This window comes from Lissotriton vulgaris, chromosome 4_1 (assembly GCF_964263255.1).
Source record: "Lissotriton vulgaris chromosome 4_1, aLisVul1.2, whole genome shotgun sequence".
NCBI lineage: Eukaryota > Metazoa > Chordata > Amphibia > Caudata > Salamandridae > Lissotriton > Lissotriton vulgaris.
This window is the reverse complement of record NC_141691.1, coordinates 1986397244-1986417123: the sequence shown is the minus strand read 5'-3', so window position 1 is coordinate 1986417123 and position 19880 is coordinate 1986397244. Positions and strand designations below refer to the sequence as shown.

The 19880-nt window shown below is 43.0% G+C and overlaps 1 protein-coding gene across 2 annotated transcripts in view; it reads left to right on the top strand.

The window, feature by feature from the left end:
• TOP1MT (DNA topoisomerase I mitochondrial) overlaps window positions 1-19880 on the top strand; it is a 1598136-nt gene that overhangs the window by 709645 nt on the left and 868611 nt on the right. For both annotated transcript variants that reach the window (XM_086966300.1, XM_086966301.1), the window contains one exon: window positions 9650-9765. In XM_086966300.1, coding sequence (XP_086822426.1) covers window positions 9650-9765 — 116 coding nt within the window. The remainder of the gene's footprint in view (window positions 1-9649; window positions 9766-19880) is intronic.

The following is a 19880-nucleotide window of genomic DNA, read 5'->3' as shown; positions in this document are numbered from 1 at the left end:
CCTGTGGACCAGTTGACATGCCGTCAGGGGGTCTTACCATATCGGTAAGAATGGACCTGGGCTGTAAATTTCAACTGCTTGGTATTAATTCCCCAGACATCCCATCTATTTAAGAGATGGGTTAATTGACATTGATATATTTAAGATATATGCTAGAGGGGAGAAGTGGAGACGAGTGGCTCACTGGTTAGAAGCGGCAGACCCTGAAGCAGAGGTCAGGCCGGGGACCAGGGTTCAATTCCCGACGCCGCTGGGTCTTGGGCTCAATGTCCACGGACTCGATAATTCTCGCCTCGGTGCCTACTCTAATCATGGGTCCCACTTTGCAACTCTGGGCAATAGCTTGCTTAATCTCCACAACAGCCCCAACAGCGCTAGGATACCTGGCTTCACCTTGGGGGTGCCCAGGATGGGGCATCTCACAGGGAAAGCCAGGAAGGGTTCCACAGCAGTATACAGCGCCAGGATGCCCCGAGATGGGGCGGCAGTGCGCTTCACAAGTATACACACATTTACATTTACAGGGGTTCCGTGAGGCCTAAGGACACACACCATCACAGCAATTTTTTGCTGGCATGCCATTCTAATTCGGGCTTAATAGATGGGGGCTACTTTAACACCCCCTTTGAGCCCCTAGACAATGACAACTTTATTGGTGTAAGCAATGAGGATGAGATCTGGGGAATACCGCAACATGACCTTCCTCCAATCTCAAGGTGGACAGAGGCTGCTGTACAGTTGAAAGCTTTTACGCTAGATTTTGGCCTTGGAGCCATGAATGGCAGTGCTCTCTCTGACAGGAACGGTGCTGACACATAAAACAATTCAATCCACTCTAGTTGCATTGATTATATCCATCTAGACCTCCGTCTTTTGTCATCTTTGACTTGTCCTTTATTTACAGGATTGAGAGTGATCACGACCCCCTGAGCTTCTCCATGAACTTAATGCTCCAGAGGAAGAACTGAACAGTTGCCAATAATCACTAGGGATGTCACCAGATTGAATGATATGCAACATCTGATATGGCCTTGATAGCATTAAGGGATGTGATTGAGGCTGATAGATTGCACAAAATACCTTGGCTAAGGCAGGTTCAACAAGCATTTGCAATGCAATAGGTCTTGCATTAGGAAAGTGTGAGCTATTGGTATTGTAAATGACATTTTATTTTTTAATATGTGTTGGCTTTGAAAATATATAAATTAATAACATTATTATTCACAAAGCCAATAGCTTACACTTTCCTAATGCGAGTCCTATTGGCTATGGCAATGCTTTTTGGTAGCAAGCAAGGACAGTGCTGTTGTGGTGCTGAGTGATGATGCGGTTGGGCTGATTGATGTGGTGGTGTGTTAGAGTTATGTGGTGGTGTATTAGTGATGTGGTGGTGTATTAGAGTGATGTGGTGGTGTATTAGAGTGATGTGGTGGTGTATTAAAGTGATGTGGTGGTGTCCCCGAGTGATGTGGTGGTGTCCCCGACTGATGTGGTGGTGTCCCCGACTGATGTGGTGGTGTCCCCGACTGATGTGGTGGTGTCCCCGACTGATGTGGTGGTGTCCCCGACTGATGTGGTGTCGCCCCCGAGTGATGTGGTGGCGCCCCGAGTGATGTGGTGGCGCCCCCGAGTGATGTGGTGGCGCCCCCGAGTGATGTGGTGGTGCCCCCGAGTGATGTGGTGGTGCCCCCGAGTGATGTGGTGGTGCCCCCGAGTGATGTGGTGGTGCCCCCGAGTGATGTGGTGGTGCCCCCGAGTGATGTGGTGGTGCCCCCGAGTGATGTGGTGGTGCCCCCGAGTGATGTGGTGGTGCCCCCGAGTGATGTGGTGGTGCCCCCGAGTGATGTGGTGGTGCCCCCGAGTGATGTGGTGGTGCCCCCGAGTGATGTGGTGGTGCCCCCGAGTGATGTGGTGGTGTCCCCGAGTGATGTGGTGGTGTCCCCGAGTGATGTGGAGGTGTCCCTGAATGATGTGGAGGTGTCCCTGAATGATGTGGAGGTGCCCCTGAGTGATGTGGTGGTGCCCCTGAGTGATGTGGTGGTGCCCCTGAGTGATGTGGTGGTGCCCCTGAGTGATGTGGTGGTGCCCCTGAGTGATGTGGTGGTGCCCCTGAGTGATGTGGTGGTGTCCCTGAGTGATGTGGTGTGTGGGGGTGTGAGAGGGTGAGTAAGGGTGAGAGGGTTGTGAGGGTGAGTGAGGGTGAGGTTGAGGGTGGGGGAGGAGGTTTGAGGGTTAGGGTCCGAAGTAAATTGTGGCTGGGCAGACATCATAAGAGAGAGAGAAGAGACTGCATGGTGACTGCGTTGGTTAGTTTCAGAATCAGGAGGGGCAGAGTCCGCAAAGTCTGCAAGGAATAACGTGCCTAAAGGCAAAGCATAGCAGATGTAGCATTGCAGCTAGCAAGTCGAGTGTTTTCAAGCTGAGTGTCCCTAGAGAGATGGCAACACAGCAAAAGCATTTGAGGAGCAAGGCTACTGTAGACAAGCACGGTAGGCTTTCACTTTCGTCCAGAAACTAGCTCTCTGCATTGCTGTGGCGGGGGTGGATGGGGGAGCGGCAGCCTTTGAAGTGTGATGCCGAGGCACAGACAAATGGTGGTTGTTATGTGGCTGGCATTATGTGTGCACGCGCATAGATCACATGAACTGTATGTGATCTGCAGCCTTTTTGGTAGACTGTTCTTTTCCGCTCACTATAATCTCGCCGGAGCAATGCGCAAGCGCATTGGCTCAGGCGAGACCTAAAAACTGTTGTCAGCCATCGGTCTTGGGATTTTTGGGATAACTCGCTTTTTAGCCCACCATTGACATGGGGCTGTTGAAAGAACATTTCTGTCGAAAATGCAATTAGAGCAAGCATTGGTCATCCTTCGATTGGAAGCTTTTATGATTTTAAATCTACATTTTATTTGGAATCCTATTGGGATGCAATTTTATCATCTTTGATAGGAAATTATACTTGCATTTTAGGATAAGCACACTGCCTCATGAGATGTTTTCTGCTAGACAGGCCCCAGACGAAGATGTATTGTGCTCTATATGTAATACTGTTCCTGAATCTGTTGGACACGTTCTATTTCCCTGCTCCAGATATACTGGTATTAGTCACACATGGATCAAATCCACAGGCAGGCTGATAGGGACATGCAGTAGTCAAGCAGCCCTTAGAATTTTCAAATCCTATCGGAACCTGGTATATTCATGTGCTGTTGCTAAGTTCTTGGGCAAAATGTTGGTTATTCATGCAAAGACTCTGGTTATTACTGCATAACCCAAATATTATCCCTGAGTCTGTAAGGGCAAATATTTTGCCTCCTCGCATAGATCTGTTACCATCAATTTTTATGTGGAATATTAGCCATTTTTTATTTTATTGCTATATGAATGTTATTGGAATTCACAAGGAAAAGCTATTGTTGTTCAGGTACACTACTTGTATATTACTTTGCAGCCCTTGTTTTTGTGCTCTATTGTGCCATGTTTGAACGCACAATGGGTGTGTAGAGAGGATACTTTTAAATTTTGCTTTGTTTGCTCTTTGTGTACGTGTTTGAAAAATTGCCATTCAATTCTTTTAATCTGGCTTTTCTGATGTTGTGGTTTTTATTTATTCTTCTCAAACTAATTGTTCGAGGCATATGAGCTGCAGATCATACACTATGTATAGATCGCCATCTGGTGTTGGGCCTGATGTTTGCACCTGTTTTTGTCTTGTAAAAGTCTTTGGAAGTCACAAGATGGGCGACTCCTCCTTCGGATGATAGTGCGCATGGGCATCGGCTCCCTCTTCAGATTGTTTTTTTCCCGCCACCGGGCTCAGATGTGTTTCTTGCGCTCCAGTTTGGAACCGTTATCGATTCCACTTTTGATGCACAATCCTTCCCTCTTTCTACGGTATTGTTTTCGATCGCAAACCCCAGTCGACGCGCATCTCTCCAACGTCGAAGTCATCGATTCCGATCGTTGACGAGGGCCTTCGAGCCTACCTGGGCCTTGGCATCTGGCTCATGGAATGGACTCCATTCAAGAAGTGTCCTCAATGTGGGTCGAAGTTTCCCCACACTGATCTGCATGAGGTGTGTAATCTCTGCCTTTCACCGGAGCACGAGGCCAGAGACTGTGCAGCTTGTGCCTCTTTCTGCTCCAAAAAGACCATTCGGGATCGTCTAGCTCGAAGTACAATGGCTCGCTCATCGACATCCATTCCCGACGACATATTCCAAGAGGTCGTCGACGTACCAATACAGGAGCGGGTCGAAGAACACCTCATCGAACTCCTCCGAAGTTGACTCAGACATCGAAGACCTCACTCTTGCGCAGCATGTCTTAAGTAAAGATGTCGACCCTGACCCCCTCCATACACCATTGAAAAAGGCTTTGGTCACACCTTCACCTTCAGGCCCAGGTGCACACCGAGAGACTGCTTCCCATGCCCCGCCCTCGGGCCCGGCATAGAAGCCTATCAAGCCTTCAGGCCACTGAGGCTTGAGTCAGTCTGCCATCGGTACAGAACCACGGTCACCAGCACCCAAAAAGAAACCACCCTCCTCCTCCGTGCTGATCGCTGCCTTCACATCCAAGCACTCTGCATCGAAAACAACAAGCACCAACCCTTCGACTCCGAAAAAACACTCGGAGCCGAGCAAAAAGCCACTCCCTAAAAGTTTGGAATCACACCCTTCGAATTCGAAAAAAGCTTCGGAACCGAAAAAACTGGTTCCACAGACAATCACAGAGACGAGAAAACATCACCATTCCAAGCCAAAAGACCACGAAACCGTTCCGGAGTTGGTGCAGCCTAAGGCTCCCGAACCGAAAAAGTAGGTGCCGAAAGTCCAGCCTCCATCAGAAGAGCTTTTTACACCAGATCCTAAAAAAAAGACTCTTATAAAAGACCCTAAATTTGGTCAGCTCATTCTAAGTTCAAAGAAGAGACCATTGGATATGCCTGCACCTACTCCACCTCCTAAAAAGTGTGACATTGCCACATCTCCCCTCATGATCCCTTCTCCATCCCCTACTCCAACTCCTCCTCCACCTTTTCCTCCACCTCCCCCACCACCTTTTCCTCCACCTCCCCCACCACCTTTTCCTCCACCTCCCCCACCACCTTTTCCTCCACCTCCCCCACCTCACCATTCTCCTACACCATCCCCTCCACCAACGGACGATGATGATAGCTCCAATGACACGGTGGTTGCAGATGAGCAGCAACTAGGGGACCCTAGTCCACCTTCTTCCCCTGATCCATGGGACGATTACAACACACCAGATGTCCCTAATGTGCCACAGGAGGACGTCTACCCCCTCTAGGTCTTCCCCTTCAGAAGACACAACTGGATTTAATCAGCTACTCTACAGAGCTGCCCAATACAATGGGGTTAACTTACATACAGCTCATGTGGAAGAGGATTTCCTAAAGGACACTTTTGATACCTCCCAAAGGTCCACCTTTATTTTGCCTATGCTAAAAGGGGTCATCAAGCATGCACCTGAAGTTTTTAAAGATCCTGTGAGGGCTAGAGTTATTAACCCCAGGTTCGAGAAAAAGTACAAAGCCGTCCCTGCAGACCCAGCCTACATTAAGGGCCCCGGATCCTTCGATTCCCTGGTAGTCTCCAATGCTAGGAAAAAAGCCAAATCTCAGACATCAGGGGATGCTCCACCCCCGATAAAGAGTCTAAACTCTTGGACGCCTCTGGCAAAAGAACAGCGTCACAAGCAGCTAACATATTGTGTATCTCCAACACTCAAGCTCCGTTAGCCAGGTACGATAGGGCACATTACAATGAGCTAGAGACCCTATTACAGCACCTCCCAGACAAATATTAAAACCGGGCCAATTGCCTCATACAGGAGGGAAAATTCATCACTAACAACTCTATTCGGTGTGTTCTGGACGTAGCAGATACCACCTCTAGAGCCATCAACACAAGTGTCCTTCTACGTAGACATGCTTGTCTACGCATTTCAGGTTTTAAACCTGAAGTACAAACTTCCATGTTAAACCAGCCATTCGATCAGGAACACTTATTTGGACCTAATGTAGATTCATCACTTGAAAAAATTAAAACAAACACAGCTAAATTAAAGGGAGCCTTGCAATCGCAAGCTCCCAGACGTTCTTTTCGTCGCTCCTGCTACAAGGGTACCTCCAGAGGCTATTCCTCTGACAACCCCTCCACCTCTTACAAGGCTCCCACCTAGTCTACATTCACCAGAGGTTACCCGAGAGGAGGCTACAGAGGCAACAATGACAAAGGTAGAGGCAAGACCAACAATACCCGATCTGCCTCATCCCCTACCCAATGACTTCCCTCCGCTCCCCCTGGACCATTCCACCTCGGTCGGGGGAAGAATACAACAGTTCCTTCCTGTCTGGAACAACATTACCACAGACAGGTGGGTGAGACAAATCGTTCAATCAGGTTACTGTCTGGAACTTACTTCTACTCCCCCAAACATACCACCCAAACCGTGTCCAATGCCGTTGGAACATTTATCACTGCTGAAGCAGGAAGTCATCTCCCTCCTACAAAAGAGTGCAATAGAACCAGTTCCCTTGCACCAACAAAACACAGGAGTTTACTCTCTGTATTTTCTCATACCAAAAAAGGACGGCTCTCTGAGACCTAATCTAGACCTCAGACCACTAAACCTGTACATACACTCAGACCATTTCCACATGGTCACACTTCAGCAGGTTCTTCTTCATCTTTCACAAGGCGACTTCCTTACCACTATATATCTCAAGGACGCATACTTTCATGTTCCCATTCACACATCTCCAAGGAAATATCTCAGGTTTGTAGTGGACGGTTAACACTACCAATTCAAAGCACTCCCTTTCGGAGTCACCACAGCACCCCGGGTATTCACCAAGTGCCTGGCGGGTTATCTCAGAAGACAACACATTCACGTCTTCCCACATCTGGATGACTGGCTAATAAAAGCCAGCTCATACAGTCAGTGTGTACATCACACCCACGCCACTATTCAACTACTAAACGACTTGGGGTTTTCAGTAAACCATGCAAAGTCTCATCTACAACTGTCCCACATACAGCAATATCTGGGTGCCACAATAAACACCTCAAAAGCACTTGCTTATCCCAGTCAGGCCAGGATAGCAAGCATGAAAACCATCATAACCAAATTTCCGCTTCAACACTCTTCCAGCTCGAGTGTTCATGCAGCTCATCGGGAGGATGGCCTCTTGCATATTCATAGTGCCTCATGCAAGACTCCAGATGAGTCCTCTCCAAGAGTACCTAGCACGACAATGGCTCAAGGTCAGCTAACATGTTTAGTTTTGGTAGACTGTCGCACTCCTCACTCTCTGCAGTGGTGGAACACCAAAAATCTTTCCAAAGGGCGACCAATCATAGAGCCAGTGCCACAGATTGTTTTGACAGCGGAAACATCGCTCTCCGGCTGGGAACTCCTCTATTGCAACACATCATGCATTGCAGGTGGATTCCTCAACAAAAGTTACTCCACATCAACCACCTGGAGTTACTAGCCATATTCCTGGCCCTAAATGCTTTCCAGAAACAAATATCAGGCATAGCTGTCCTAGTCCGTACCGACAATATGACAGCAACGTACTACATACAGAAACAAGGCGGGACACACTCCCTACAACTTTCCCAACTAGCACAAAACATATTGAGAAGGGCTATTCCCCAGAACATTTTTCTCCTAGACCAACACGTTTCAGGAGTCAAGAACAAGATAGCAGATCTGTTAAGTAGTCAAACTCAACAGATTCACGAATTGAAACTTCATCCGCAAGTTCTTCAACAGTTTTTCCACATGTGGGGACAACCAGAGGTAGATCTCTTCGCTACACACGAAAACGCCAAATGCCCAAGCTTCGCCGCCAGATATCCACACCCACCGCCCAAAGGCAATGCGATAATGGATGAATTGGTCAGGCAGATTTGCGTATGCTTTTCCGCCTCTCCCACTCATTCCACTGGTGGTGCGCAAACTGCAGCAACACTCACTGAATCTCATCCATGTTGCTCCAAGACAATGGTGGTACACCACATTACTGGAACTATCTGTAGTCCCACACCAAAAACTACATCTCTCCCCACGCCTCTTAACCCAGAACCGTGGAGGGATCAGATACCCAGACCCAGCACAGCTCAACCTAGCGATCTGGCTCCTGAGGTCTTAGAGTTTGGTTACCTTGACTTTCCCCCTGACTGTATGAACGTTATCAGAGAGGCTAGATGCCCCGCCACTACAGCATGCTATGCAGCCAAGTGGAAAAGATTCGTAACATACTGTAACAACACAATATCAATCAACTAGATGTGTCTATGTGTTATCATATGTTATCTATTACACCTTCAAAGGTCTAATCTAGCATACACATCAATTACGTTACACCTAGCTGCCATAGCAGCCTACTTACAAAATAGGCAGCACTTATCACTATTCAGAGTACCTGCCATCAAAGCTTTTATGGAAGGTCTCAAAAGAATAATTCCTCCCAGGGTACCACCCTCACCGGAATGGAATTTGAACATTGTTCTCACAAGACTAATGTGCCCTCCATTCGAACTGCAGCATAAATGTGAATTACAATTTCTTACATGGAAAGTTGCTTTCCATGTGGCCATTACTTCCCTTAGAAGAGTTAGTGAGCTACCAGCACTCACTATTCACTACTATGACTTCCAAAGACTTTTACAAGACAAAAACAAGTGCAAACATCCGGGCCCATCCCCAGATGGCGATCTATGCATAGTCTGTGGATCTGCAGCTCTACATGCCAAGAACTGATGCATACTGGTAAGTAACATTTTCCTTTTGTTACTTATTTATACAGCTTTTTATTGCATGACTATCTCTGTATTTATTGTATGCTTTTATGACTTATATTGTCGAAAAAACAAATGGAAATAATGAATCTCTTTGATGTTCCCCCACACACACATACAGCATATCTACCTTCACTCACTGCATAGAGTTGCTTGTGGAGAAACCATGAGTAATTATGTTAAACTTGGCTCGGTATTTAATAAGGCAGGTGAGAACTTTTTAACTGCAGTATTAGAAGAGTTTACAAAAAGGAGCTGTGAATCAGTCGTTACAATGTCGGAATCTGATGTTTTGACTCAACAGTGCGCTTATAATATTCCCTTGTATCTGCAGGGCTTTCTTCGCACTCCTCTCTCCCCACGGAGGTGGAAGGGTGTAGATTACATGATAAGCGTCCTTCCCAGTCTGGCCTTAGGGTGATTGAGGCAGAAATACTACTGGACTGGTTATAGGATAGAGGCATGGCCCAATGCCTGGGCGGGCAGATCCCAAACTTTATTTATTTCTTTTTAGCATCCCTGTTGTCCAGTGGTGGCAAATTAGAGATATTAACCCAATCCCTTCCCTTGTTGCAACCTAGTTTTACGACTAGCACTGTCACTTTTGGGACTAGTGAACTGGAGGGAAGGACGTCCGAGTGATACTAGGCCTCAAATTAGCCAAAATGTGTATTTTATAGGAAGATGTAATTTCTACAAAATATTGAAAATATTTCACAGGTAGGAAACTTAAGTTATGTATTTTTTTTTATTAAACATCCCTGCTGTTAAGAGAAATGCTAAACACACTAAAGTGAAATTTAATTTCACTACCAGGTGGGAAGAAGAAAATTATGAAGATGGTGTGAAATGGAAATTTCTGGAGCACAAAGGTCCATTTTTTGCACCTCCATATGAGCCACTTCCAGAAGATGTTAATTTCTATTACGATGGTGAGTGAATTGTTTTGATTATTGGCTCTTCTTTTAGAATGTGTCTTTGTTATGAACCTCATCAGTCTAAGTACCAGGAAAACTAGCTTTTCTCTATACAATTGGGGCCCATTTTAGATTTGCGATTATTGTTGCAGTTCCATTTTTTTTGTTTCTTTTTTATTTTATTTGCCAACACCAGCCTCAATTGTCTTGTACTGCCAGGCTTTCTCACACTTACGTGGAACAAATTCTTGAGTGACACTTGGAGCAATGCGATTCTCCCCATTGTTGATAAACAATAGTAAAAATCTCCAGACTCGGTTAAAACCCCCAAGACTTTTTAAAATAACATTTGTAATCTCGATAATCCATTCAGGCTAAAAGAAACACCAAAAAGAGGCTCCATTTCTGTCCTATTTTTGTTTAACTACATGTAACCAATTAAACATACTGGTCCATAGTAGGGGACATTAGACTGACCTCTCTTCTGTTCTAACCTGGTTTTTTTTAATTGAAAAACAGAAGGGAAATTGTAGCTTCTAGCATAGGCTATAAACTGAGTGCAAATCAATCTTTATGCGTTCCAGAATCTGCACTTTCTCATTATGTTCTAAAGGGCCATTAAGACTGATCATCGAACACATCAGCATTTCTAAAGGCGATTCTGAAAGATTTTTTATCATTATTCACTTCAGTCTTTCGGCTACAGTTTTGTAGGGCTACCGTTTGTTTTTGTTTTGTGTGAAGATCGTGCCCATTTTGCCTTTCTTTTGCATTTAAGTTTTTACCTAATGATTATCCTAGGTGTCTTACTGGTGCTTTTGATAGGTGCTCTTCTTGTGAAGGGAACTACTTCTCGAATAGCGAGCATGATGTTTTCATCATTTGCTTTTCGGATTCTCACTCCATAGCGTAATTAAAATTTGTCTGGAGATGTCCTATAGAATACAAAGGGACAAGTGCGCAGTGTGCCTTACAGTGAAGCAGGAAGTAGGGCTGAGCACCTTCAGAGTTAATCTGTTCTAACAGGGCAGTGGAACAGTCATGCTCCTCACATTCCCTTGTTGCAACCTAGTCTTACCACTAACACTCTCCTACTGTTACCAGCATTGACTATTCTTTGCCGTTGAGTTTTATGTTTTTGTCATTAAGTCTTGGCATCCTGGGGATGTTTGCCATTGGCACCCGTGCCATGGAGTTGTCATACTTGGACATGCAGTGGCAGTTACTTAGTCAGAATCGGGATGATCCCTTCTTGCTGCAGCATACAGAACCCTTTGCTGAGAAGCTTCTTGTTGTGTCCTGTGACAGAAGTAGACACTGGTAGCCAAGTAGATTTAACATGTACCTTTAATCTGTAGTCGGTTCAAGTACATCCAGATGGTTGGTAAGTACAACAGACAGGTAGTCTAGGTAACAGGTGAAGTATATGTAGATGAGCCAGTAGTCAAACCATTAGTTCCAGGTAGAAGGAACCCCCTTGTAATAGCAAACCGCACCAGGAGCAGCCTGCCTGCTGCTCAGCCTCTCGCTCTCTCGCTCTCTCGCTCTCTCGCTCTCTCGCTCTGTCTCTCTCTCTCTCTGTCATTCCTCACTCACACAGACACCCAACATTCCATGCATCACTGCATTCCCAACATTCTACAGTAAACCTGCACATTGGCTGAGCAGCAGGAAGAAAGGGTGAAGTGTGGAACATAGAATAACTATGCAGGGCATAACACTTCTGCCCTTTAAAGCTGCTGAATCCGACCCATATATTCAGCTACCAGAACAGTCATCGTCCTGGAAGCAAAACAACCTCTTGCTGCTGCACATTTTCTGCCTATTTTGCCTGCTCCTGTTTTGTATATGTAGGAAGACCGGTTGGAATATATGTGCAGTCCAATTATGAGTAGAAATGTTAAGAAAAAAAAAATGCGGCATTACTCAATAAAATAAGCCTAGGCAAAGCAAATATGTCTCGCCTACGAGAGAGCTATTGCCTTTGTCAATGTGTTTTAGCCATGGTGTATGCCAATTTGGCTAAAGATGAGTGGAGTGGTGTAGAGGGGTGTGGTGTAGTCAGGCACAAAGTAGAGTGGCGTAGAGGGGAGTGGCATAGTGAGTGGGGGTAGAAGTATGTTCCCAGGGACTATGTGGGTACATGCTGCTGAGCTGCTGAAACTCCCACTGCCTCCAGTAAACTCAATAGTCGTCATCAACACACAGCTGAGAAAATAAATATTTATAGTTACATGATTGGCACAGTTTGTGACTGAGCACATCTATAGAATATTATCCTCTGCTCCACTGCATGCTGCCAGCCTGAGAAACCCTCCCAGACCTTTATACGTTTTTCAAAAAACATGAAGTAGAGATGTCATAATGTAGGAGCCCAACATAATTTGCTGCTCAAGAAACATATTATACTTCCGGACATGCCAGGTTAGCGAGTAGAGTCAGTAACCAATGTGATACATTTGCATTGTGATTTTTTTCCCGCCCCTCAAAAAATGAAGAGGACCAAGACCAGTGCCCCACTTTCCACTGAGTGGGCACTGGTGCCTCTTAAAATAAGAGCTATGTTTAAATGAACAGCAACAGAATCTCTTGGTGGAATCCGGTTAGTCATATCTGCATGTTCTTTACTACCTACTCCTCCATTAGAGTTAAATCTGACATATTTATGAAAGTACACTGAATTTGGTACTGGAACCATGTAGAGGTATTCAACAAACAATTCGGTCCTTGGGAGGCAAACTGCCTGGGATTTCATTTGATAGTGATCCAGCGCCCCTAAAGAAATTCTGTTCATTAACACTACCCAACACCACGTTACTCACCATTTATCATAATTCTCACAAGGCCCATAAGAAACCGAGACAGATATTGGGCAACTGAATCATGTGACCTAATTAATCAGAACCTATTCACAAGCTATTTACACATTATGTACAACTGCAGTTTATCTTCATCATAAACATAGGAAAATAATGGAAACATTTAATTAAGTCACTAAGGTCAATGAATCAACTGATGGTAACTAGACTAAGGAAACACAAGACCAGCTTGTCATTTCAAAATCTAATGTATTCATTTTATTTATTCGAAGCAAAGAGCATCTTTATTTGGATTTCTTTTTATTAGCAAAACAAAAGCATTATTTTCTGTAAGGCATATTAGACTGACATTTCAAAACAGATCAGATTGCGTGAATTAAAGCAAGAATAAGTCTCATTCCCTAATCTCCCTGTCTAAACTCCCTATACCTGAAAGGGAAAATCATTAGAATCAGCTTTTCTTACGTGCGCCAAAAGTCCAGCATCATCTCACGCCCATCAGGTTTCAAGAACGAGCGAGCAGGCCACATCCCTAGGGGCCAGGTTTTATACCTTTTCTCTATCTAAAACTTACTAATTCAGCATTCCTTTAACAAAATCCAAGCTTTTTATTGGCTGCTTTACGTCAGTCCACTATTAGGTCATTTGTTTCTGACCAAGTCCAGGGCACATCATAAGCCCTTATTGTTCTTAGATTTACCATCCTTCTAGCTTCCTCAAAAGTGTAACATTTGTCCGAGTGCAATGTTCACTTCCTACTCTTGGCAGACTTTCCAGGCTTTTTGTCCTTGGTGCTTTCTCCAAGAACACGTACGACTCGACCATCAACAGTTCCGTTAATTAATCCATTGTTGTAGCAAAATTGAATTTTTTTCACTGCACGTGAGTGAAGGCTTCACTCTGGTCATCTTTTCAGCACTGCCAGGCAACCATTTTCCGAGGCCCACTTGAAAAACTAATATTTAAAGAAACACAACACATTAATTAATTTGAGTAATGAAAAACATTGTTACCCACCCACCATTGCTAATGTTGACCCATTAGTTTGTTACATAGCTTTAAGCAAGCCAGCAGGATTTCTCCACGAGCCTTTGCCACATAAAAGACACGACGTAAACAAAAGCACATTTAATAGGCACATGCCATTAATTAAACAGCCGCACTTAGTATTTGACAAAAACAATAGACCTGGTCAATTTATTATTTTTCAACAAACTTGCAGGTGCAACATAGAGCGCATAATGTTAAACCCACGTGTCATGTTTTGCAATTTATTCTAGGTTGGTTTAGTACATATCATGCATAAACTCTTTAGTACGATTAATTATGGAAGTTTAACTTCGCGAGTCAAAATAAATTTATTTCTGAAACTCGCTCCATCAACTCCCTCATCTGGTGATATAAAAATCACCACACGCCCAAAATTTTACCAAATTTTAATTTTTGACGTCATCATGTTTTGAACACTCTTTGTGTAGGTTTTTCTAAACTCCAGACTCGGCAGTTTGTCTACAACTCTCATATTGTTCTTTCCGAAACTCTTCCAACTCTATCTCCTTCTCCTGTTCCTTTCTGCGTTTATAAATCCTTCTTTTTTCCCTCACATACTTCTTTCGCTTGTGAATCATGCAATTAATTTTTAACAAAAGTGTCACTATGACTATGATTATTACAGGATAAAGTATCTTGCCAATGATTGAACTGCCAATCTCTTGAACCCAGTTTCCAATTGCTGCAAATCTTTTGCTCAGTCGTTCTGAAAAATTGTCCTCTTCCAAAGGTTCAATTTCTGAATGGAATTCTGTGATATTTTTGATTATCATCTCTATGTTTTGGCTCTTATCTGGGATATAGGTACAACAATGCTGGACATGTAAAATCCCACAGACTCCTCCTTTTGCTAAAAGGATGTCTAAGGCAAGACGGTTTTGCATAACCATCGAGCGCATGGCAATGATCTCAGTATCAACTAATTAAAACTAGTTGCAGTGTCTGTGGACAATCTATCTACAATTGTGGAAACTTTTCTGATTTTGATCGCATTCAGGGTTATTCCTACCATAGGAATGATTGCACCAAATATGTCACCCATGATTTCTGAAAAACTCTCCCTCTTGTATCTGTTCAGGTGCTTGCCAATTTCAAATGAACCTTTTGCATTTCTGTCTACATGATCAATCTTTGGAAACACACAACCAATATAACACGTCCCATACCAATGGTCTGGGAGACTGAAGTAGGCTTTGTTCCCACAAACAAAATAAATTCTAGGGAAAATTGGGTCTTTGCCACCATTAAATCCCTATCCCCCAATGATACGATAAGTATCCTCACACTGACTTGCACCCACAAAATAGTTGTCGTATAATGTTTTATCTCTTCTAATGCAGAATTTTCCACTAACAGGTTCATCTATGTGTATTGCAGCGTTCTCATTTCTAGCATTGAGCTTTTCATCCTCTTTCTGCCAAAACTTGGATTTAGTTTGTTTCAGCATTTCATTTCTCTTGTAAATCGCCCTTCTCTCCTCAACCAAATCAAGAAAAGATTTTTCTTCAGCTCTCATTTTGCATGTTAAATTGTTCTTAAAAGCGTACTCATAAGTTAATTCACTAGTCACTAGGAAAAATTCCCTCATCTGCTTAGCAGGTTTAACTCTGTTCACGCTATTTACAACTTTTAGGTTTGCAAAAATCTCGTCATAATCTGAGTAATAGTACTCCAGACGACCTGTTTGGTAAAACAAGCTAGCTATAACACTGCACGTAATGCCGTAAGTAAGGGGTAGCATGTTATAAGTAGCCCCCTCTGAAACAGAAGCAGGAAGCTTCACACAAACATAACCGTCCTTGACACCCATGACTTTTACGTATTCTGACTGGAGTCTTGAAAAAGAATTGCTAGAAAAATCACCACCAGATCTATCTTGGTGGATCTCTGGTTTGTGCTCAATAATTTTGTTAGACTTGCCATCATGATTAACTTGTTTAGTCTCAGCCTTGCTTGTCATGTTAGCTTTGTACTTCTCCTTATCTATCCCAAACGGAAAGATGACTGCCAAAATCAACCAGACCTCCAATCACCTTACATTTAGGAAAATGTTAAAAACTAATCTGTTTATGGAGATATAATTAATGGCTGTCCCCTCTTGCATTCTCAGGCTATCTGTATAGTAGTTTTGCCACCTGTTGCAGTCAAAGCGCGGAGACAACCCTCCCGGGCTCGATTCTTGCGCTATAGAAGCAAATAAATAAATAAATAAACCAAACCAAAATTATTAGGACCACACAAATAGAAGACATTTTGCAACATCTTCTAAAAAATAGCACACCTCGAATTGTCAATATAAGGCATTATCTCTTTTTTTTAAAGAACAGAAGCTTTTTTTTTTTTGAACAGAAGCCTTACACAAAAAATCAAAAATTCAAAAATAATATATATACCCGCCTTTTGAATTTTTTTTTTTTTTTTAGAACTTAGTAACCCTCCGACAGCTTTTCTTCGACCTTGCGTCTTACATCAAAGTGTTTTTTTATCTAGCACAATTTTTTCGACCTTGTGTCACCTAACACAATTTTTTCAGCCTTAAGCCAAAAATAAACCTCAACTTGAAAGGAAAACAACTTCAATCATTGTCACTGGCTTCTTCTAAATCTTCCTGACCACAACTTCTAATTTCCACTACTGGTGATATGATGCTGTACGTCCACTCAGGGGACTTGTGCTTTTGATTTGGCTTTAACACTCTTTTTGCTCTGCTGCTAATCACTTCTATTTTCTGTCCTATCTGATTTTTCTCATCAGAGTCACCTTTTTGACTTGAAATCTCATTGATCTGCTCTTTTGACTTGTTCACTAATCTGAATTTTAAGCTCTCTCTTGGCCAATTATCTCCTTTTCTTGTGAATTTCTTCTTTGGCTCTGTTTCATTACATTCAGCTCTCCAAGCTCTTTTTCTGAACTTCCTTATTTCAGAATCTTCATCACTCTCATCTGAGTCGGTTTCTGAGACTTCAAATTTATATCTATGATCTTCTTTACTCAGCAGTTTCACTCCGTTAGGAACATCATCCTTATAGCTGGTACTCAGTAATTCGTCTTCTTCTTCTGGAATTACTTCTAACTTCCCAGTTTCAGAATTTTTGTTCCTGCTTTCAGAGCATTCAGTCTGCTTTTCAATACTCTCCTGATCTTGATTATCTTCTGGCTCAGAGTCTTTTTCTGCTTCTTTTTCTAGCAGATCTTCATCATTTTCAGAATCTAGAATCACAATCTCTAGATCTTTTTCATTTAATGCCTTATTCGCATTTGAATCTTCCAGATGTCGACCCTCTTGTTGATCTTCAGAATCTAGATTTTCTTCAGGCTCTTCTTCAGAATCTGAATCAGTTATTGTGTCACTATCCTCATCAGGATTATCAGGTGCTGGCACATGTATGGTGTGGCTAGTGTGGATCCACCGTTTCAGACCCTTACACTTAACTGCATTTGTTGTGACAAGTATTACCTGTCTTGCTTTTTGCCACCTGGGTACGAGACAGTTTCTTCTAAGATGCACCTTGGTCCTGACCCAGTCTCCAGGTAACAGATCATGAGCTTGTTCCTTTTCTTTTGAAATCACATCAGTTCCCACCTGATGGAATACAGAAGTCACCACGTCAGACAAGTTCTTGCAGTATTCTATAATTGCACTATCATTTATTCTCAGAAGCTTATTAACTGGAACAAATGCTTGTCTCATGACTCTGCCCATGAGTATTTCATGTGGGCTTAGACCTGTCTTTTTATCTGGTGTACTTCTCAAAGACATCAGAACAAGTGGAAGTGCATCTGTCCACTTCATGCCTGTTGCTAAACACATTTTAGCCAGTCTATTCTTTATAGTACCATTAATTTGTTCAACAACACCTGTTGCTTCTGGTCTGTATGCACAGTGTAGCTTTTGTTTAATGTTCAGGGCTTCACAAATCGATTGTAACAATCTGTTTTCAAAATGTGCGCCACGATCACTTTCATCTGTAACTGGAAAACCATACCTAGGTATGATCTCTCTCAAAAGTAATTTTGTCACAGTAACTGAGTCATTGTGACGAATTGGGAAAGCTTCCACCCATCTTGAAAACAGACAGACAATCACAAGGACATATCTCAGCCTGTTGTGGGGTGGCATGTCAATGAAATCCATTTGCAACCTAGTAAAAGGACCACCCTCCCGTCCTATGGTTCCCAGGCTCACAACTGTTTTTCTGTTTGGGTTCATTTGTTGGCAGGTCAAGCATCTTTGGCAAAGTGATTCTGCAATAATCCTAAACTTAGGATTAAACCATGTCTGACTAAATAGCCTAATCAGAGTCTCTTCCTAAATATCCTGGACCATGGTACATCCGTGCCATGTCTGCAATCATGCAATTTGCCATTACTGGTCTGCCATCTGTGTAAACCCAAACCTCATTGTCTTCTCGCTGTCTGCAACCTGCTTTTAGCCATGTCTTTTTCCTAATCATCTGCCTCATCTTGTAGATCTTTTACTCCTTGCCATGTCTCAACTACAGATATTAGCATAAGTGAGTTGAAAACATGACTATTGTCTTTTTCCCGATTAATTGAAAAATTGTTTTTCGCACAATACCTGGCAATCTCATCAGCAAAGGAATTACCTTTAGTAATATAGTCTTCGCCCTTTTTGTGCGCTGCACATTTCACAACAGCAATTTTTTCTGGTGACTGAATGCCATCAATCAATCTTTTGATCCATTTTGTGTTCCTGATTGGTGTTCCCGCAGAAATTAAATAACCCCTTTGAGACCAGAGCTGGCCATAGTCATGGACTATGCCATAACCATACTGACTATCAGTCACTATGGTGATCTTTTTTCCTTTAGCTCTTTCACATGCACGAATCAAAGCAAATAATTCTGCCACTTGAGCTGAACGAATTCCTTCAAGAGGGGAACCCTCAACTACTTCTGCAACTGTACAGACTGAATATGCTGCTCTCAAAATGCCCCTCCTGTTCTTAGACGGGAACCATCAACAAAGTAAACAAAATCTGATTCTGGCAAGGGTACATCTTTTATGCCTTGCCTGGGTTTAGTGCAATAATCTAAAACATACAAGCACTCCTGGTCAATGTCAGTTTCATTTCTGATTTCTGTAATGATACCATCAGGCAACAATGTGAAAGGATTTAAATTCACACATCTTGTTATTGAGACATTATCTGATCCCAGAATAATCTTTTCATATTTGGTCAACCTGTTACTTGTTACATGTTGTGTCTTGCTTCTGGTAAGAAGAATTTCAACTTAATGAGGTACATATACTTTTACAGGAAACCCCATTATGATACCTTCACTCTGCTCAAGGCTTACACTTGTTGCAGCCACTGCTTTTAAGCAACCTGGCAATGCTTTTTCAACTGGATCAAGAACAGCTGAGAAATAAGCAATTGGCTTTTTCAGTTTTCCATGTCTCTGAATCAGAACTGATAATGCACAACCTTCCCTTTCACTGCAGTACAGCTAAAAATTCTTTGTCGTAGTCTGGCATCCTCAATGCTGGAGCTTCACAAAGACTTCTTTTTAGCTGCTCAAAAGCCTCTAACTTAGTCTTTGTTAAGGTAATCGGGTCCTTTATGTCTGCTTTTGTCAGTCTCTGTAGTGGTTTCGCAGTTACTGAAAACCCACTAATCCATTGACGACAATAATCTACCATTCCTAGAAATATTCTGACCTGTTTCTGTGTTGTTGGAGGTTGTATTGCTCGAATCATTTTAATTCTTTCAACTGTCACTTGTCTGATTCCTTTTGCAATTCTGTGACCAAGATATTTTACTTCTTGTTTGCAAAACTAATTTTGCAGGCGACACTTTATGTCCCTCATCTGCCAAACAATTCAAAAGGGTAATGGTACCTGTCACACAATTCTCTTGTGTTTTTGCAGCCACGAGAAGGTCATCAATGTACTGAACCAATGTTGACTTACCAAGTAAATCTAGATCTTCCAGGGATTTCTTTAACAACTGATTAAAAATAGATGGACTCTGTATACCCTTGAGGGATACTACACCATGCTAGAATACGCTCCTGGAACCTGAACGCAAAAATGTGTTGGCTCTCTAGATGCAGTAGAACCGTAAAGAAGTCATTACACAGGTCTATGACCGTGTACCATTCTGCATCATGCGGAATCTGATATAGAATTACCGCAGGGTTTGGTACAACTGGACAACATGGAACAACTATCTGATTAATTTTTCTCAGGTCCTGAACAATCCTGTATGTTCCGTTTGGCTTTTTGATACCCATAATC